General features: G+C 47.8%; 1 protein-coding gene across 1 annotated transcript in view; it reads right to left on the reverse strand.

The window, feature by feature from the left end:
• LOC130494072 (uncharacterized) overlaps positions 1–19,600 on the reverse strand; it is a 33,179-nt gene extending 13,579 nt beyond the window's left edge. The window contains exons 1-4 of the mRNA XM_056867719.1: positions 19,487–19,600; positions 17,627–18,238; positions 15,259–15,476; positions 2,695–2,816 (exon numbers count right to left, since the gene is read on the reverse strand). Coding sequence (XP_056723697.1) covers positions 2,695–2,816; positions 15,259–15,476; positions 17,627–18,238; positions 19,487–19,600 — 1,066 coding nt within the window. The remainder of the gene's footprint in view (positions 1–2,694; positions 2,817–15,258; positions 15,477–17,626; positions 18,239–19,486) is intronic.
• Between the last annotated feature and the right edge of the window lie 2,353 nt (positions 19,601–21,953).

The raw sequence follows: 21,953 nt of genomic DNA on the forward strand, positions 1-21,953 counted from the left end.
ACTGCCGTTTGTTTGTTATTTTTTAATATCAGGTTCCACATGGCCCTCAGCCAACGACAATAAATCAATAACAGCTTTAGCTAACATGGAGAGATGGGCAAGCACCAAAGTGGAGAATTTAACCTACAGGTCACCCGAGGCAAGGGTTGCCAGGTCCCCCCTGGCCAGTGGAGCAGGGTGGGGGGTTGAGTAACCAGCTCCAGGTTAAGAAACTCCTGGAGGTTTGGGGGTGGAGTCTGGGGAGGACAGGGACCTCAGTGGGGTACAATGCCATAGAGTCCACCCTCCAAAGCATCCATTTTCTCCAGGGGAACGGATCTCTGTAGTCTGGAGCTGAGCTGTCATTCCAGGGGATCCCCAAGCCCCACCTGGAGGCTGGCAACCCTATCCCAGCCTGATCTCGCAAAGCCCTTCTTAGTTTTTAAAGGTAAAGCACCAGCCCAGGATCCCTGATGGGTTATGCCTTAGTTGTGAAGGGATGCAGATTATGCTGCTCTGATATTTTTGCAAGGTATTCCAAAATAATCATTCACAGAAAAGCAAAAAGAAGGAAGGAAAGGAGCCAGAGGGGTGTACTAGTTAGTGATGGTCTATGATCAAGGAGACCCAGGTTCAAATCTGCACAAAGTTCATTTGTGTGAAAGCAGCTCGCTCAGCCCCACCTGCCTCACAGGGTGCCTGTTGTGGGGAGGGGAAGGGAAGGTGATTGTAAGCCGGTTTGATTCTTCCTTAAGTGGAAAGTTGGCATATAGAAACCAACTCTTCTTCTTCTTCTTCTAACCTACCACGCAGGCTTGTTGTGAGGATAAAACGGGAAACTGTGTGTGCGGTCCTTGGAGTCATTATTAAAAAAAACAAGGTATGGCCAGTTCCCCCCACGAAACAGAGGGCCAAGAAACAAACACAAACCCCGAATCCAGCACCAGTTGCTGAAAAGAAGCAATTGGCAGAGTCTGGGCTTTTGTGCCCGGCTTGCGGTCCTCCTGTCTGGCCATTTTGGGAAGTGGAGGGCCGGACAAGAGGACACTTGGGGCCTAACCAGCTCTCTCGGGGGTCTAAGTGGTTACTCTAATTCTTAAGCGGTTACACACACGTCCGCACCACTTTAAGTACACATCTGCTTCTGCATACTCTAACCCCAGGGTGAGTCTGGGAAGTTTTATCGCCTTTCCCTCAGGGAATAACTTCTGGCCGGGCCGACCCATCGTTTCAAAGAACGTGGAATTATCTGGAGAGGATTCAGGAAGACCTCCAAAGATGATAACTGGCCTCAAAGGCAAGCCGTATGGAGAAAAGCTGAAGGGAGCAGACGAAGGAACACAAATGTTGAGAATCAGATGGACTTAGGGTTGCCAGCCTCCAGGTGGTGGCTGGAGATCTTCTGCTATTACAACTGATCTCCAGCCAATCAGTTCCCCTGGAGAAAATGGCCGCTTGGGCAATTGGACTCTATGGCATTGAAGTCCCTCCCCTCCCCAAACCCTGCCCTCCTCAGGCTCCACCCCCAAAATATCCAGGTATTTCCCAACCCAGAGCTGGCCGCCCTAGTTTACCCACAGCATGGTGCCTGGCTTAGCTGTCTTCCTTCCCAGTCCACATATCCAGCTTTGATATCAGCCTGCTTCTGTTTTATCCCCCAAATCAACATCCTGCCAGCCAGAATCTCCTCTAGGGTTGCCAACCTCCAGGTGGGGCCTGAAGATCTCCCAGAATTACAACTGACTACAGAGTAGGGATGCCAACTCCGGGCTGGGAAATACCTGGAGATTTGGGGGGGGCTGAGGGAGGGGTTTGGGGAGGGGAGGGACCTCAGTGGGGTATAATGCCATAGAATCTACCTTCCAAAGGAGCCATGTTCTCCAGTTGAACAGATCTCTGTCACCTGGAGATCAGTTGTAATAGCGAGAGATCTCCAGCCACCACCCGGGGGTTGGCAACCCTACTACAGAGATCAGTTCCCCTGGGGAAAATAGCTGCTTTGGTGGGCAGGCTCTACGTACGGCAATATACCCTGCTGAGATCCCTCCCCTGCACACAAGCCACGCCCTCCTCAGGCTCCATCCACAAAATCTCCAGGGATTTCCCAACTCAGAGCTGGCAACCCAAATCCTCCCAGGGCAGACACTAGGGTTGCCAACCTCCCGGCACTAGCTGGAGATCGCCTATTTCAAACTATCTTCAGGTGATAGAGATCAGTTCACCTGGAGAAAAGGGCCGCTTTGGCCATTGGGCTCTATGGCATTGAAGTCCCTCCCTTCCCCAAACCCTGCCCTCCTCAGGACTTCAATGCCATAGAGACCAATTGCCAAAGCGGCCATTTTTTCCAGGGGAACTGACCTCTATCGGCTGGAGATCAGTTGCAATAGCAGGAGATCTCCAGCTAGTTCCTGGAGGTTGGCAACCCTAGAGATCCCTCCTTCCTGCCCAATGTTTTTAAGTGTTAGTTTTATGTTTTGTATGTACTTTAGCTCTGGTTTTAATTGTTCTATTGATGGTTACGCTTGTTTTTAATGGTTTTAAAATGCGATTTTATTGTGTATGTTTTAACTTGGTTCGCTGCCTCGGGGGCCCTTGTGAAGGCGGAAAGGCGAGATACAGATTTGGAAAAACAAAAATAAAGAAAAATAAAATTAAAAAAGGGCAGCCCAAGAGCTGATGTTTCCAGCTGGGGTCTGTGTCCCACGCAAGGCACACCTGCTCTCAAGGTTTTGTTTCCCTTCCGTTCCAGAACCGTCGAGATTTTAGTCACCGGCTTTTTCACGGCAAGCCTTTGGACGTGGTTAGCAGCCACGTCATCCTTGACGACAAAGAGGGAACTGGGAGAAGAATAGAATAGAAGAGGGGGCAGAGAGGAGGCGCGAAAGCCTAGGTTTACTGTCATCCAGAAACAAACATGTTTGTGACGCCCGCTAAGCTCTGCTACAGCCGAGGGGTCCGGCAGGGCCGTCCTCCAGAAAGGGTTCTGCCGCAGGGTTTTCTTGCCTAGTATCAAGCCTCCATCAGTCTTGTTCCCAAACTTCTGATAGCGAAGGACGGCTTTATTCGGAGGCACAGTCTGCTCTTTGCAGCCCAAAGAGTTTAATCTTAGAACCAAACCAGATCCAAGGCGAGGCCGGCTGGGCATGGTATTTTTTTGCCGGAGCAGGGTTGATCCACAGCTAGGGTTGCCAGCTCCGGGTTGGGAAATACCTGGAGGTTTTTGGGGCAGAGACTGAGGAGGGCGGGGTTTGGAGAGAGGAGGGACTTTAATGCCATAGAGTCCAGTTGCCAAAGCGGCCGTTTTCTCCTGGCGAACTGATCTCTTTTGGCTGAAGATCAGTTGTAATAGCGGGAGATCTCCAGCTAGTACCTGGAGGTTGGCAACCTAAGGCCAAGAGGAACCTGGCAACCCTACTAATTAATTAGTCCCATAATATACTGTTAGTATAAGGCAACAAAAACTGAAAGGAAACCGCTTTCATCATCACTTTCTGTTTTTCTTATCTGTTTCTTTGCAATAAACAATGTGGCTTCTCATTTAGGACTGTGTTTGACTAATTTAGTTTTTTAAAAATTTATTAGCAGTTCTAATTGGAGGTTTTAAATTGTGGCCATTTTATTTATTTACTTATTTATTTATTGGGACTTACATCCCGCTGTATATCCTGGCCAAATCCGGGCTCAGAGCAGCTAACATCCATTAAAACATAATACAGCAACCCAACGATACACAAATTAAATCCAGATACCAATTTAAAAACAATCATTTCTGACAATAAAACCAAATTGGCACCTATTTATTGGCACTCAGGTTTGCGGTGAGCACAGGGAGAGCAATCAGGGTCCCCAATTAAAAAGTCAATAGGATGGAAAGAAGGGGTCAGGAGGCCCGCTCTGATGGAAAACTGTAGCTACCCTCAACCACAGGCCTGGAGGAACATCTCGGTCTTACTGGCCCTGCGGAACCGCGCTTATGAACACATGAAGCTGCCTTCTACTGAATCAGACCCTTGGTCCATCAAAGTCAGTATTGTCTACTCAGACCGGCAGCGGCTCTCCAGGGTCTCAGGCTGAGGTCTATTCACATCACCTGCTTGTCTGGTCCCTTTCAACTGGAGATGCTGGGGATTGAACCTGGGACCTTCTGCATGCCAGGCAGATGCTCTACCACTGAGCCACAGCCCCTCCCCTAGATCCCTCAGGGCCCTGGTCTGTGTTTTTATAATCATTTAATATATATTGTAAGCCGTCTTAAGTTCCACAAGGTAGAAAGGTGGCTAATAAATGTTTTAAATAAATAAATAAATATTAAATCCCATTTTCTCAACCACACAGTGATTTTATACTACACAGTTTTTGTGATGCTACAAAAGATGCGTCTAACTGAACATTTAAACATGATGACAATAATTGGAGATGAGAACAATAAAGATTTGCGGGGAGTGCCATGTATGCGAGGAAACATAAACTTGCGGGGAAGTTCAGAAATGAAAACCTCGGGGCACATAAACCATGGATTCCGATGTCTGTACACTAATGCACAGAGTATGGGAAACAAGCAGGAAGAACTTGAAGCCCTAATACAGGAAGGGGATTTTGACCTAAATGGCATTACTGAAACTTGGTGGGATATCACTCACGACTGGAATATTAATATTTAGGGGTACAACTTGTTTTAAAGGGATAGATAGATAAGGAAGGGGGGAGGAGTAGCATTGTATGTCAAAGCTGTGTACACTTGTAAAGATGTACTGCACATGAATCTGAGCATGGTAGTTCAGTCGAGAGTCTGTGGGTAAAAATAAAAGGAATAAGAAATAATAGTGATATTATGGTGGGGGTCTGCTATCGACCACCAAACCAGGCAGAGGACTTGGATGAGACACTCCTAGACCAGATTACAAAGTTTTCAAAGAGGCGGGACGTGGTGGTCATGGGAGATTTTAATTACCCGGATATCTGATGGAAGTCCAACTCTCCAAAAAATGCAAGATCCAATAAATTCCTGACTTGTCTTGCTGACAACTTCATATTCCAGAAAGTGGACAGGGAAACAAGGGGATCTGCTATCTTAGATCTGAGTCTCACCAACAGGGAAGAACTGGTTGATGAGGTTAAAGTAGTAGGCACTCTGGGTAGTAGTGACCATGTAATCTTGGAATTTACAGTCTTGGGGAAAGAAAAAACTGTACGTAGTCAGACATATAGGTTGGACTTTAGGAAAGCAAATTTTAACCAACTTAAACTTATGCTGGGTAGAATCCCATGGTCAGAAATACTTAAGGAGAAGGGAATTCAAGAAGGGTGGGAGTTTCTTAAAAATAAAATACTGAAGGCACAATCACAAACCATTCCTATGAGAAGGAAAAATGGGAGGAGCCTAAAGAGACCAGGGTGGCTCCATAAGCAGCTTTTTAAAGATCTGAGAAATAAAAAAGACTCATTTAGGAAGTGGAAGGACAGCCTTATAACCAAAGAGGAATATAAACAAATAACTAGTGCTTGTAGGGAGAGTGTTAGGAAAGCTAAAGCTCGGTATGAGCTTAGGCTGGCAAGAGATGCTAAACACAACAAAAAAGGGTTCTTTCCCTATGTACAGAGTAAGAATAAGAACAAGATAAGCCAGTTGCGGGGACCGGAAAGTGAAATTGTAACAGGAGATGAAGAGAGGGCAGAACTCCTCAATTCCTGCTTTTCCTCAGCCTTTTCCTGCGAGGGAAATGGTGCTCAACATGGCATAAACAGAACACATGATGAGGGAAAGAATTTGCAGCCAAGGATTGGCATTGGGGTAGTGCACAAACACCTAGTTTCTTTAAATGAAACAAAGTCCTTAGGGCCAGGTGAAATGCATCCAAGGGCCAGATGAAAAGCAGGGCCAGATGAAAGAACTTGCAGATGTAATTTCTGAGCCTCTGTCCATTATTTTTGAGAAGTCTTGGAGAACAGTTGAGGTGCCAGAAGATTGGAGGCGGGCAAATGTTGTCCCCATCTTCAAGAAGGAGAAAAAGGAGGATCCGGGTAACTACCGACCCATCAGCTTTACTTTGATACCGGGAAACATTTTAAAAAAAATCATCAAACAGTCAGTCCTTGAGCATTTAGAAAGGATGGATCTGATCACTAAGCCAGCACGGGTTTATCAAGAACAAGTCATGTCAGACTAATCTTATCTCCTTTTTTGAGAAAGTTACTACCTGGCTGGATCAGAGGAATGCTGTAGACATCATTTATCTTCATTTATCTTGATTTCAGTAAGGCTTTTGATGTTCCACATAATATTCTTGTTGACAAATTGGAAAAAATGTGGTTTAGATCCTATTACTGTTAAGTGGATCTGTAACTGGTTGACAGATCGCCCCCAAAGAGTGCTTGTTAATGGTTCCTCATCCACTTGGACAGAAGTGACTAGTGGAGTTCCTCAGGGATCTTTGCTGGGCCCTGTGTTGTTCAACATCTTTATAAATGATTTGGATGAAGGAATAGAGGGGGTGCTTATTAAATTTGCAGATGATACCAAATTGGGAGGGGTAGCAAATACGGTAGAAGACAGAGCCAGGATACAGGATGATCTTGACAGGCTGGAGAATTGGGCTAAAACGAATAAAATGCACTTCAACAAAGATAAATGTAACGTTCTGCATTTAGGTAGGAAAAATCAAATGCATAATTATAGGATGGGGGAGACTTGTCTCAGCAGTAGTGTGTGCGAAAAGATCTTGGGGTCTTAGACCAAACACTGAACATGAGTCAGCAATGTGATGTGGTAGCTAAACAGGCAAATGCGATCTTGGGCTGTATCAACAGAAGTATAGTGTCCAGATCACGCGAAGTGATGGTATCGCTTTACTCTGCTCTGGTTAGACCTCACCTAGAGGATTGTGTTCAGTTTTGGGCACCACAATTTAAGAAGGATGTAGACAAGCTGGAACGTGTCCAGAGGAGGGCAACAAAGATGGTGAGGGGTCTGGAGACCAACTTCTCTGAGGAAAGGTTGAAGGAGCTGGGTATGTTTAGCCTGAAGAGGAGAAAACTAAGAGGTGATATAACCATCTTCAAGTAGTTGAAGGGCTGTCATATAGAGGAGGGTGCCGAGTTGTTTTCTGTTGCCCCAGAAGGTTGGACCAGAGCCAATGGGTTGAAATTAAATCAAAAGAGTTTTCATCTAGACATTAAGAAAAATTTTCTAACAGTTAGAGCGGTTCCTCAGTGGAACAGGCTTCCTCGGGTAAGTTCTCCTTCCCTGGAGGTTTTTAAACAGAGGCTAGATGTCCATCTGTCAGCAATGCTGATTCTATGACCTTAGGCAGATGATTGGAGGGAGGGCATCTTGGCCATCTTCTGGGCACGTAGGGGTTCTTTGGGGGGGGGGGGAGATAGTTGTGAATTTCCTGCATTGTGCAGGGGGTTGGACTAGATGACCCTGGTGGTCCCTTCCAACTCTACGATTCTATGAAGATCTCTAGGCGATCTTCAGATAGTCACAGTCTCTCTCAGCAGGGGTCCATAACCTTTTTGAGCATCTGAAAAACCCTGTTCAGGGATTGTACGTGCATTCACTGGCCTTTTATGCATCATGGCTGTTTCCCTCGTGGTCACCCCTCCAACAACTTTGGGTCTTAGTTTGGATTATGCATGCCGTTTCTGACTGTCAGAGTTCGCCTCGCTCTCCCCCTGCGTTTCCCTGTGTTTTGCCCGCGTTTTCAAATTCGTGATAAAACAGGTCCCTGAAAAAGTGAGTAAAACACGCAGAAACGAGCGGGGAGAGTGAGGCGACCTCTGACGGTTGGAAACAGCACGCATAATTCAGACAAAGACCCAAAGTCGTCGGAGGGGTGACGGTGAGGGAAACAGCTGTGCGTAAAAAGCCACTGTCATTTGTGTTCAGGGCTAGAGTCTCTCCTAGTGAGGCCCTTCTGCTGTGTAAGACAGTAAAAATTATCCACCTACTGAGGAGCCTACTGGGCATGTCTCTGTCTGAATCACTGTTCTGGGTGTGCCTCCTGACTGGAAGCAGGGAAGCCCACTAGAGTTGCCAACTTCCAGGTGGGGGGCTGGAGTTCTCCTGGAATTACCACAGTTCTCCAGACTATAGAGATCAGTTCACCTGGAGAAAATAATAGATTCAGAGGGCAGGGTGTATGGTGCATTATAGGCCATTTATGCAGGGTTTTGATGCTCAAAGCTCTTTTTTTAAATGCGACCTTTAAAATGCCTATTCAAGGTCCCGAAGCAAAAGGAGAAATTCCACACGCACACCCCACTCGCCTGCTCCTTCGATTCTTCCATTAGCCAACTGCCGCTTGCATAGCTAACTGGTGGCTGTGATTTTGCATGCTTCCTTGAGGGTATTCTTCAATGTGGGGGCGGAGCAAATACAAAAGGTTGCTTTACAGGGGCTCTTAAGAAATGCAAAGCAGGTATGCGCTGGCTTTGCAGTCACTTTCTAAATGATGGTTCAGCATGAAAAACTCAAAAAAATATGTGGGGCACTTCAGCCTGGAACGCGCTGCTAATTACCAAGCATAAATGGCCATAGAGTCTAGGAGAAACAGAAATCATTCCACAGGTACTGTACCCCAGTCTCCAGGAATGTCTCAGATCAGAGTAGACAACCCAGCTTACACACGACAAGCAGCAGCATCCAACAGCAGGCTGTTCACCTGTGCGTTAAGAGTCACTGAATGACCCTATTACACCTGATACAGTGATGCGGCACTCAGCAGAGGCTGACTGGAAAGAAAAAAAGGTTTGAGCACAGACTCACTCAGGGATACAATGGCGGTCCTCTGTAAATGGGCTCACGGGAAACTTGGCTTCCCCCCCCTCGCCGAATTTTTAAAGTGCCTTTTAAGACTGTAAGACGATGGTATTTGTTTTGCTATGACATGTTTTGACAATAATATTTTGATTCACGATCCCTGCTTGGTTCCTGGCTGGCTCGGTGCGTTTGCAAGACACACAAGTCCACGCTGAATTCTGTCCGCCTTTGCCAACATCCAGATCCTGGGAATAAACCAACCTTTATAACAACCCTGCTCTAAAGCCATAAAATAGCACTGTCAGAAGTACAGGCAACAAAACACACAGCCCATTAGCGAAAGGTTTCAAGTGGACTAGACTGACAGATGAGGATTTTGTTCTCCACAAAAGAAATGTTTATAAGCCAGGCTAAGGGTTTTGCTGAAAAGGAACTTCCAAATATGTAGAGATTCGAAGGCTGCACAGACAGAGAAAGATTACAATGGGAAAAAATATTTCCCTGGAGGGAGAAAGGAGGATGCTAAAGGGCAAGCAGATCTGAGGACAGCTGAAATTAAGGACAAGGCAGAAAATGTCGTAACTGTTCCCCCCCCAGGGAACACCCCTGGAAGACACGACTGCATGCGGAGATGAGCAATCGCTTTTTTAAAAAAATTCCCAGAGACCCCTCTGATCAGCAAACCCTCTCTGCTGCAGGAAACACACTCTGTGTGTGCTCAGAGGCACATGCCATAGGGAAAGTGACCCAGCTCTGCATATGTTGGGACTGAAACACGTTCTGAACACGTTCTGAAGCTGCCTTATACTGAATCAGATCACTGGTCCATCAAAGTCAGCATTGTCTACTCAGACCGGCAGCGGCTCTCCAGGGTCTCGGGCAGAGGTCTTTCCCATCACCTACTTGCCTAGTCCCTCCCTTTAACTGGAGATACTGGGGATTGAACCTGGGACCTTCTGCATGCCAAGCAGAGGCTCTACCTCTGAGCCACAGCCCCTCCCCAGCATTTTAAAATGAAGCATTTAAAAAGCATTTTAATCAAGGCGTTCCTACAAGAGAGCCAAATTCATCGAAGCCGAGACCCAGAATCTATTCTGAATACCAGAGGGGCTCAGCGGCGGGGGAACTGGTGACCCTCTGAACATGTGCAAAGCGATTGCCATTTCGTTACTACTTCCCAAGCCCCCAAAAGCTGGAACGAAGGTTAAAAAGATCTTGTTCAGAAGCAGCATCTTGCACATTGGCATGTCTCGTTTTTGGAAATCTTATACGGTAAACAGTAGAAAAAAGGAAAAGTTAAAATAAGAAAAGGGGAGTCTTGCCCCGGCCACAAACCTTGGGACGCTTCCGGGCTCCGCCACGAAGTTCTTTCTGAAGGGCGATATGGTGAGAATCGTCCGGCTGCCTCTCCCTCCCTCTTTTGGCCGCATGTGGAGCCTTCAGACAGGAGTGTAGCAAGAGGGGAGGGACCGTGGAAAAGAGGGCGGCTCAGCTGGCAGATGCTGTCTCATCCCTTCCACCCCCTGGAGTCAGGGTCACACATGCAGTTATGTGGACTGTCCCCAAGAGCTGACTGGTGACATTTGGAAGAAGCTGGGGGAGATTCTGGGGCAGGGGGAGAACAGGCGTGCCAGAAAGACAAGAGTACCCTGACCCCCCACCCACCCCGTCCATCCTTTCCCCAAGGCACAAGACTGCAGGACTGAGCTCCGGATATGAGTCATGGGAGGGAAAGAAGGAGCCGTCCGTCCTCTGGTTGCTGAGACTTCGGAGTATACAGAGGCCTCTCTCCTCCCTGTGACAGAAGCTGTTCCTTTATTAGGGCTGCCAACCTCCAGAGGGTAGCTGGAGATCTCCTGGGATTGCAACTGATCTCCAGGCGACAGAGAACAGTTCCCCTGGAGAATAATGGCCGCTTTGGAAGGTGGACTGCATAGCATGGTACCCTGCTGACGTCCTGAATCCCTAGAGTCGCCAACCTCCAGGTACTTCAATCCAAATACACACAGAAACAATATTAACTAGTAAATCTCAAATATATTCCAATATCGAAATATACAACATAGTAAAAAGTACAACAAACATAGTCATGTGATATATAAAAAAGGTAAAGGTCCCCTGTGCAAGCTCCAGGTCATTCCCATGGGGGGACGTCATATCCCGACGTTTACTAGGCTGACTTTGTTTGCGGGGTGGTTTGCCAGTGCCTTCCCCAGTCGTCTTCCCTTTACCCCCAGCAAACTGGGTCCTCATTTTACCGACCTTGGAAGGATGGAAGGCCGAGTCAACCTTGAGCCGGCTACCTGAAACCAACTTCCATCGGGATCGAACTCAGGTCGTGAGCAGAGCTGGGACTGCAGTACTGCAGCTTACCACTCTGCGCTAATAGGCTCTTCATGTGATATATAGGGGGAAAAACCATTATAGATTTTTTACAGGAATACTACTTGAAGTAGATACTCTATATACTTACCTGTATTTACACTTGTGTGATGTGAAACTATCTTTGATGTGATTTGATGTGAAACTATCTTTTTTGTATGCTTCATGTGATATATAGAAGCATACAAAAAAGATAGTTTCACATCAAATCCACATAAGTGTAAATACAGGTAAGTATATAGAGTATCTGCTTCAAGCAGTATTCCTGTAATAAATCGATAATTTTTTTTCTATCATACAGGATCAAAATTCATCAGATGTCAGGCAGGTGAGGAAGACGGCCGTTCCTGTTCTTCAGTTCCTCTACCGAAACCTTAATTTCATCAGTTGTTGTATGTTTCCTTTAACCTATTATTTATAGATATAATCTCCCCATGGGTAGAAACTGGTCCTTCTGCCTAGAAAGGCTAGTCAAATCAATAGGAATTCAGAGATTCCCTGAATTACAGGAATACTACTGAAGGAAGTGTAAATTCTCAATTGGTTTGGCTTTCACTGTGCATCACAACAGTTATGAATCCAGTAAGCACACAAGCTGAAATCCCAGTTTATAGGGATTCACAGTATCACTTTATGAGCACAGTGTAACTGTATGAGCACACATATTATAGAGATACCACCGTATAGTTAATACTACTTCACTGAAATATGTCAGAGATGTATGGAACGCACTTCACTGAAGCATTTAAGAGAATGTATGTATAAACTTTAGATATCTACAAAGGCCAGGAGGGATTTGGCTCTCCTTAGAGAAGTAGAAGGTAGAGATCAGCAAGCATACAGAAGTTCACTAGATAAGACAGAAGTTTAGAAACCACTCCAAGGATTAGATCACACCTATTCAATAGGACGAAGTCCTGCCAAGATGAAAGCTTAATTGGGAAAAGGCATGCCAAAATAACATTAGAAGGTATACCTCATGTGTTATCTCAAGCAGGATGAGCTAAACAGAGGCATTTGGCCGGTTTCAAATGTATAGAGGTTGGCACAGAAATGAAGGTATGGTAGAGAAAAGGCCAAAGTGCTGCACCAATTAAGCTAATTTATAGTGTGGGCTCCTGGGCATGCGTGGAAGGCACTTATGTGAGATCATAGGCATGCACAGAAAGCAAAAAGATAGACAAAGAACTCATAATTGTATAAATACTCCCATGTGTTGCATGGTGACTTTGAAGAGTTTTATTTGGCTGTCGTGAGACAGATTCTTCCTGCTGGCATAATAAAATTTACCTCTTGCTTCTAAAGACATAACTCGAGTCGTCCCTGTTCTTGGTGGGTCTGTGCTATTGAACTGGGTCTGGGTCTGGCTTTTGCATGCAACACTACTTGAAGTAGATTCTCTATATATTTACCTGTGAAATGCCTCAATTACCTTAATTGCCCAATAAAGTAATTCAGGAGAGGTTATCAGGAGTAAACGAGTCTTTTATTAGGCCAATAAAAGAGCAGCGCGCATGGATCTGTTCTCAAGAAAGCATCAGAACAGTCCACCCAAAACAAAGAAAGACATTGTGTTTTATAGCCATTAAGATGGACAGCAATAATTACAATTAGAGCCAATACATGAGATTCGTGTCTATGCAGCCATTAGCATATCCAATTAAAGTGGGCTTAAGGCGTTCACTTTAGGTGGCCATGTGATCCCCTAATGAAGAACCGAAACCTAACATTCCTTTCTGACACTCCTGGTGTCTTAAATCACTGGTCTTAAGGCCTTGTTAAGGCGGTTGGTGGTACCAGGTCTGTAGGGATGATCTCACTGGCATATGATAGCAATGGCTGCCAGCTTATGCTAACTCACATTCACACACCAGTGAATATGAACCAAAGATTAATTATTTTGCCCCCTTTTACATGGGGTAGTGCCTTTACGTATGTGTGAAGAATATATATGTGCCTGATGTTATGCCCTTATATCTGAGGCATAGCACCTTATAAATCTGTGATTGTTCATACACGTGAAAGAATATATATTTTCCCATAAATGAAGTTTATAGGCACTTCATTCCCCCCTTTACTTGAACCTTTAAATTCTTTTAAAGTAGAAATAAAAACATTTGAGGTGTGGGCAAGGATTAACGGAGTTCTTTGGGTAGGGACACAAAACCATTACGTTCCCTGCTGCTTTGGGTGATGGCTTATCAATGGGCATTGCAACCATATGTGAGCTTCAGAGAACAGCTCAAAGGAGGTACATGAAGCAGGGGACACAGAAGGGTAAAAAGATTATCCCAGCAAGGGCACACGCTAAGAAGAACAGCAACTTTTTCCACCAAGCCCCTGCAAAAAGATTTTCCCACCAAGATGCATCCCAAGCACTTTTCCAGGACTGAACAGGAACATGAGCTACTTTTCGGATGTTGGAGGCAATATTAAGGATTGCTTCTCCATTATCATCTATTTGAAGACAACAATTACTAAAATTAAATTTGCCACAAACTCCACCCTCCTCTGCCAGGAGATAATCTGAGGCGAGACGATTTTGATAGATTGCTGCTCGCATCATTGTTTGCTGGTGAGCCAACAGCTCCAAGGCACTGGCTGTCTGGTTGGTAATAATTTCTAGGACAGCCTGAAGCTGGATGATGCGATTTAACATATAAACAGGAGTTCGGTAACCAAAGGTCCCATTGTTTGCCCAGGAGGCAGGGTCATAATACTCAATGATTCGCTGAGGGGGCCAAGCATCACCCCAATGTTGAGACCCACCAATGTTGAGAGATCTCTTGTTCCGTTTGAGATCATCATATAGGGGGATTCCTAGGGAATTTCCTTTGACAGCGGGCAGCAAGAAAAACCCTGGCTGGATTGTCCCAAAGGCGCAGGATCCAGCCCAAGCCAGTGGCAGTTGGGAATAAGCAGTGTTGCCACACAGCCAAAAGAAACCATCAGGAGCAACCCAGGGGAGGGAGAGATTAAAGGGGGACTTCCAGAGCAGCCTCAAAGAGGGGAATGCCTGAAACGGGTTACTGCCTGAGCAATTAAACAGTTGGGAGTCATGAACGGGAACACATTTCTCATTCCTGTTTGTGGCTGAGAAAAAGAAGGTGGGGTCTTTTGGCCACCAGGAGCTATGGGTGTCATTGGTTACAAGGGTGGAGGTACACAGAGTATTTCCAACTGGGTGGTTGAACTTGGCAGATTGCCTTCGGGACACACAGAGGCTCCCAAGAATTGGAGCTCTCAGCAGCCAGAGCTTTGGTCTGGCTGCAGGATTAAAGGAAGGGTGGCGGTTCCACTCGGCCAAAGAAGCAGGGGGAACCTCGGAGGGTTCCCAAGGCCATTCGGTACTGGCTATAGAGCCTCCACAGACCCAACAATTAGTGACATTTAATGCTGAAGCAATTCTTTCTCCCAAGTCAATAAACAAATTCTTGGCTGGGTCTGGGAGGCGAACTGTTTTTGCCAGCTGTCGATACAGGGAGGGGTAAACCAAGGGACCCTTGGGAGTGGGGATATTTTTTGGAGGAGGGGGAGGCAGCAAGGCTCTAGCAATTGCCTTAGGATCAGGAGCAGGCAGATTGGGGAGGGGACCTTTTGAGGCTTGCTGCTTCACCTGGGAGGTGCAAACCCAAGGGGTCCAGGGGCAAGACACTCCAGCCCACTTCCCAGTGACATGTCCTAGGTTTGGGGCCATGAGATAAGTCTTCCCCGCCTCCGTGCAGGTCTTAGCAGGGAGTTGAAGGCAAGCAGAAGTAACACTGGGGAAGAAACGAAAGGCTTTAACTGAGTAGCCATCCCGTTTTATGAACTCGTGGCACTGACGGCAGGTAGAGGGGACACATCGAATGCAGGCGATGGACAGTGTCACGGGGCTACAGAAAATCACTATAAGGAGGGGGACTAGGGGACCCCTCCATGCATGCAGGGTTTTCATGGCAAACAACAACGTTTTCTGCACACTGATCTTCAGAAGCAGACACACACAGAGACGCTGTTTTTGACACCAACAAAAAACAAAAGCAAACCCAACCCCAATCAGAAGTCCCATCAATTCAAAAGTCAAGTTCATTCAGGAAAGGGTTCGAAGTCTTCGGCTAATCTTCAGATGCAGGGGATCGAGCTGCTCGACTTGCCTGCTGAGATTCGGGTCAGGAACTGACTTCACTCGGGAACAGTGGATCCAGGGCTTAATTCCTTCCACCTTCACCGCTGTTGGAGTGGACAGGAGAACTTGCTTCGGCAGGGACCATCTGGGCTGTTCCGGGCTTGGGCAGAGTTCTTTGATCAGGACCCATGTTTCCACCTCAGCGCACGGAGGCTGGTCCGGTTGCGGGGGAAGGGCATCCAGCACCTGTTTGTGAATAGAAGACAGAACCTGCGCCAGCTTTTGCAAATACAAACTCAAATTCTTTCCCCCCCCATATGGCTGTTTACATACAGAAGCAACAAATGGTCTACCATACAATATTTCAAATGGAGACAACCCAAGCCTAGACCCTGGTGCACTTCGAATGCGCATTAGGGCAAGGGACAGGACTTTGGTCCAGGGGAGAGAAGTCTCTTGGCACAACCGGGAGATGTGCGTTTTGAGGGTACGGTTCATGCGTTCAACTTTGCCCGAAGCCTGAGGGTGATAAGCTGAATGCAAAGACCACTGTATGTCCAGGAAAGTACTGACCGCTTGTGTAACCTTCGAAATGAAGCTAGGGACATTATCGCTTTCTAACCCCCTTGGGAGCGAGAATCTTGGGGCCAGAACGTCCAGCAGGGCGGCAACAACTTCATGAGCTCCCTGGGTGGCAGTGGGTATCGCTCCAGGCCATCCAGAGAAAAGATCCACAAAAACTAGCAAATGTTTCTTTCTTCCATGTTGGGGCATTTCAGCAAAATCGACCTGCCATGCCTCTCCCGGGTACTTGGCTGTTCTGAGACTAGTTGGGGGTCCCTTGGGGAAGGGAGGCTTTGGGTTGGTTCACAGACATTTGGGGCAGTTGGCAACCACTCGCTGTGCTATGGCACGGAAGCCTTGATTGCAGTACCAGGACTGAAGCCAGGCTGTGAGAGCTTTAATTCCCATGTGGCTGGCTTTGTGGGCTCTCTGAACTACGAAAAACAGTCCTTCTGCTGGTAGTTGGATTTTATCTCCTACCACCCACCAGCCCTGATGCCATCTCCCCCCTTTTTCTAGTACATCCTGACTGCTGCACAGGAGAGATTCTGTTTCACATGGATCGACCAAGACAAGCGGGCAGAGAGGGTCAGGGGCGGGTGGGAGGAGGGCAGCTTTCTTCGCCCAGTGGTCGGCAGCATGGTTCCCTTGCGATACTTTTGAGCTATCAGCCTGATGGCCGGGGCAATGAACAATAGCAAGGGTGGATGGCAGCCAAAGAACATTCATGAGTTCCTCAAGGAGGGGCTTCATTTTCAAGGGTTTCCCATCAGAGCCGCGAAAGCCTCTCTCTCTCCAGAGAGTGGGAGTGGGCTGCTAGGAAAGCGTACCGGCTGTCCAGATATATGGTGGCTGACTTGTCCTGGGCTAAGCGGCAAGCTTGAATCAGGGCGACTAACTCAGCTGCTTGTGCTGAGCAGTGGGAAGGCAGGGCAGACATAAACACAGGTTGAAAGGAGGAATCTACAATTGCAAAGCCTGTGAGGCGAGTCCCATTCAAGATGTAAGAAGAACCATCAGTCCACAAAACAAGCTCACTGTCAGAAACAGGATCGCAGCGAAGATCGTGCCCCCCCCAAGTAGCCTGTAAAACATCAATGCAGTCATGGAGGGGGGGTTTCTTGCTCGTGAGCGTCAGGAGCGGGCTGCACTGGGAAGAGGGTGGCTGGGTTCAATCGCTGTGAGCGAGTTAGGGAAATCCCTTCCTGTTCAATGAGCAGAACCATGTATTTGGAGAGACGATTGGATGTAGCCCAGACAGGGGCTTTTTGCTCCAAAAGGATGCGTACGGAGTGGGGGCAGTGGACTTCTAAGGTTCCTCCCAAGGTGATTTTCTGAGCCTCTTCTACCAAAAGGGCAGTGGCTGCAACGGCTCGCACACATGGGGGCCAGCCTCGGGCGACGGGATCAAGGCGCTTGGAGAGATAGGCGACAGGGCGAGGAATAGAGGCAAGAGTCTGGGCAAGAAGTCCTACTGCACATCCTGCATTTTCAGTCACAAAGAGGAGGAAGGGTCTTTGAGGATCTGGGAGAGCCAGGGCGACAGCCCCAAGCAGGGCGGAGCGAAGGGAGTCCCAAGCTTCATGATGGACCTGTGTCCATTCCCATGGCTGTCCCTGCTTAGTGAGGTCATAGAGGGGCTGCGCTGAGACGGAGAAGAAGGCAGTCGAGACACGTGCATATCCTGTAATACCGAGGAAGGCTTTAACTTCTTTGACATTTCAGGGTTCGGGCAGGTTGAGGACAGCCTGAACCCGGGATGTGTGAAGGCACCTGGTGCCCTGATGCAAAACATAACCAAAATAGGTAACTTTGGAGGAAAGTCATTGAACCTTTTCTCTACTGATTTTGTAGCCACAAGCAGCGAGATGATTGAGGAGGGCAATAGAAGAGCTTCGGAGGGCATCCATAGAGTCCGATGCCAGCAGAATATCGTCAACGTACGAAATTAACGTACAGCCTGGGGTCTCTAGGTGGCTAAGGTCCTCAATTAGGGCAGCTGCAAACACCGTGGAGGAATTTCTGCAACCCATTGGAAGCCTTGTCCATGCAAGGACATGGCGTCCCCCATTGGTGGGTGGAGGGTCCTGCCATTCAAAGCAGAAGATGGGAAATAATTTGGGGGCAAGTCCCACCGTAAAGTACGCATCCTTGAGGTCTACACAGGTGTACCATGTTTGGGAAGACTGCAGCGTGGTCAGGAGGGTATAAGGGTTGGCTACCACGGGATGAAGGGGGCGGATGTGGCGATTGACTTCGCGCAAATCCTGCACAAAACACCAGGTGCCGTTGGGCTTTTGCACTGGCAAGATGGGGGTGCACCAGGAAGACTGCACTGGGACGAGGATGCCTGCATCTAGGAAGAGGAGGATGAGAGGAGCTAGCCCCTGTCGAGCTTCTAGCCTGAGAGGGTATTGGCGGACGGCCACGGGCTGTGCATCAGGAAGCAATTAAACCAGATGTGGGGTGGCATAGAGAGCAAAGCCAGGCTGTCCTGAATACCACACTTGGGGGTCAATGGAGGAAGCACATCCAGCGAGGTCATCTGGTGACTCGTGGAGAAGAAAGAGGGATTCCTGCGCTGCTTGAGAGGGCTGGTCTAGGTAGCAGAGATATGCTTTGTCTGTAGGAAATTCTAGAGTGATGCCGTCTGGTGAACAAGAAACCGTGGCATCGAGTTTGCAGAGCAGATCCCTGCCCAGAAGATTGACGGGGCATTGAGGCATGACAAGAAACTTGTGGGAGAGCTTCGGTCCCTGGGGGACCTCAACTTCCAAGGGGGGGGTTACTGGGACACGATTGACTGTGCCTCCCTCCCCCATAACTTGCTTACATTCTGCAGGGATCTGAGGGGTGGCAGGATCGGTAAGGATGCTGTGGGTGGCGCCTGTATCGACTAAAAATTGTAATTTTTCACCCCCAATATTTAACTCAAACAGAGGATCAGGGGAGGTACCTCTGGAGACCCGTCATGCTTGCTGGTCAAAGGCTGATTCATCGAAGGTTGCTAATTGATAGGCAGGAGAGTTTCCCAAGAAGGGGTTGCTGGGGCCGGAAGAATGATGTGCAGCTCGAGGAAAGCGGCCGCCAGAGAGGCGAAAAGAGCCGTTAAAGCCTCGGGGCCGCACTGCACACACTGATCCCTGCCTAGGCTGGTTCCTGCTCCTCTTCTGCCCCGTCTTCTGCCCCTTTCTGGAGGATGAGCAGGAGGTCATTATGAATGGCGGCTGCCAAGAGGGTTGCCTGCCTTTTCATCTTTTTATCCTCTTTTCTTTCCCCAGCAGCTTCCCTCTTCATGTATGCATCATAAGCCATCTGCAAAAGAACCTCAAGGGGCTGGGCACTAGGTGCCTGAAGCCGCTGAAGCTTCTTCCTAATATCAGGGCACTCTGTCCGATGAATGCCATCTTAAGAGTTGGTCCCGTAGCGTCAGCGTCAGGGTCCATGTCTGTGAAGCGGCGGAAGCTATCTTTTAAGCAGGTCATAAAGTCTGAGGGAGATTCAGTGGGCTCTTGGAAGGTCTGGTAAACCCGGTGAAAATTAATAGCCTTGGGGACACCTGCCCTGAGGCCATGAAGAAAACACTGGCGGGCATTAGCCAGGAGTGCTGACTGTTTGTTAGGGTCAATGTCTCCGGGGGGAGAGGCAAACGAATTTGGCCAGTTCTTAGCAGCATCTCCCCCATCTTTCACCTTCTCAGCCCATTCCTTTTCAGCTATTTTTAAGACCTGGCGCTTAGACTCGGCATCAAGCAAAGCCGCAAAGAGGGAGTGAAGGTAACTGACATTAGGTTTATGAGTGTCCATTATGTGTTCCACAAGCTCTACATAAGTTTGGGGGGCCCTCTCTAAATGGGGGCAAAGATGCCTTCCAGTTGAAAAGGTCATTTGTCGTGAATGGAGTGTGGATATAGACAAGGGCATCTTTTAGAGGAATTTGACGGAGAGGTGCCTGGAGGCTATAACCAGCTCCTGAGCATGTAGCTGAAGGAGAGTTGGAGGGGGTGCCAAGCTCCCTGACCTCCCGGGGGAGGGTGGGGGAGGAATGTTGAAGAGGATGAAACGCCAAGGGAATAGCATGCCTAGCCTTGTGAGGATCTGTTTCTGCCGTAGGATGGAGGTGAGGCTTCGAATCTGGTGGGGGGAGCTGGCTTGGGGGCTGATGGGCTCTGGCACATCCAATTGCTGCCCGTGCACGGAGGCAGGAGATGGGGGCGGTGCAGTCGACTCTGCTGCATAGGGTGGAGGAAAATCTGACAGGTCCTCTTCAGGGTCTTCAGCAGCGACGACCCTCAGAGGTTTACAGACAGCGACAATGCCTGACCGTGCTCCCAGAGGGGGCACAGCCAGCCCAGAACGGGCCGCTAGCTGAGGATTTTCTCTGAGTCCCCAAAAGGGGGAGAGAAAAGCTTTTTCCCAGTGCTTCCCTGTCCTGGACATATATTGACCTAATTGGTCAAGAAGGGAAGGATCAAGAGAACCTGAGGGTGGCCAAGAATTGCCCCGCGGGAGTTCATATTGCGGCCAAGCAACCTGACAATAAAAAAGAGATTCTTAGAAAGCCCTGTGCTGCCACTTAAAACCTTCCAATTCTTACAGACACAAGCCAGGGGACCTGACTATTTGCTTTGATTGCAACCCATATTTCAGCTAAGGGGACTTGTCACCCGTCGGTGCGAAACGGCTTATCGGCCTATTTTGGCTGAAATGTACCATTCGGGGGAAGGGGAGACAAAATGAAGCGGCAACTTTCACACAGACTAGACCCAAAGGGAGGGGAGGGAGGGAAAGAGGTAAGGGGGTCCTCTTTCCCGACAGAAAGGGATTTATGACAGCACGCACTCTCTCCCCTTCACCGGCCGCTCGCACGGTCAACGCTCACTCTGGGGGCAATTTCACGGCCCAACACACAGCCAGCCTCCAAACACACCCCCAGACAGACAGTGTCTAATTTAAACCAGAGATACTCACACCTAAGTTGATCAAGAAACCTCTCCAGGACGCTAGCGCGGCAGTAACCTCTATGGGCGGGTGTTCGAGCGGGCTGTCGTGGGATCTGTCGTCTCTCTCCGACGGGAGGGGAAGGACTCCCCCTGCAAAGGAAGCCGGGTGCGCGCCGAGATCCAAAGCCCCCCCGCAGAGGAGGCGATTTCTCCCAACAGTTGCCGAGCGAAGACCAGGAGATTCTAACAGCGAATCTCCCTCCCAACTTTTAGAGTTGTAAAAGTTCGGAGGACAAAGGCCTTGGGCCTGCCCGTAAATTACGTTGGGCGCCAAATGAAATGCCTCAATTACCTTAATTGCCCAAGAAAGTAATTCAGGAGAGGTTATCAGGAGTAAACGAGTCTTTTATTAGGCCAATAAAAGAGCAGCGCGCGTGGATCTGTTCTCAAGAAAGCATCAGAACAGTCCACCCAGAACAAAGAAAGACATCGTGTTTTATAGCCATTAAGATGGACAGCAATAATTACAATTAGAGCCAATACATGAGATTCTTGTCTATGCAGCCATTAGCATATCCAATTAAAGTGGTCTTAAGGCATTCACTTTAGGTGGCCATGTGATCCCCTAATGAAGAACCGAAACCTAACATTCCTTTCTGACGCTCCTGGTGTCTTAAATCACTGGTCTTAAGGCCTTGTTAAGGCGGTTGGTGGTACCAGGTCTGTAGGGATGATCTCACTGGCATATGATAGCAATGGCTGCCAGCTTATGCTAACTCACATTCACACACCAGTGAATATGAACCAAAGATTAATTATTTTGCCCCCTTTTACATGGGGTAGTGCCTTTACGTGTGTGTGAAGAATATATATGTGCCTGATGTTATGCCCTTATATCTGAGCATAGCACCTTATAAATATGTGATTGTTCATACATGTGAAAGAATGTATATTTTCCCATAAATGAAGTTTATAGGCACTTCACCTGTATGTACACTTGTGTGGATTTGATGTGAAACTATCTTTTTTGTATGCTTCTATATATCACATGACTATGTTTGTTGTACTTTTTACTATGTTGTAGATTTAGATATTGGAATATTTTTTAGATTTACTAGTTAATATTGTTTCTGGGTGTATTTGGATTGAACTACTGAGTACACAGAAGTGTCTGTCTTTTGCCAACCTCCAGGTACTGGCTGGATATCTCCTGCTAT

Source organism: Euleptes europaea, chromosome 2 (genome assembly GCF_029931775.1).
Source record: "Euleptes europaea isolate rEulEur1 chromosome 2, rEulEur1.hap1, whole genome shotgun sequence".
NCBI classification, from domain to species: domain Eukaryota; kingdom Metazoa; phylum Chordata; class Lepidosauria; order Squamata; family Sphaerodactylidae; genus Euleptes; species Euleptes europaea.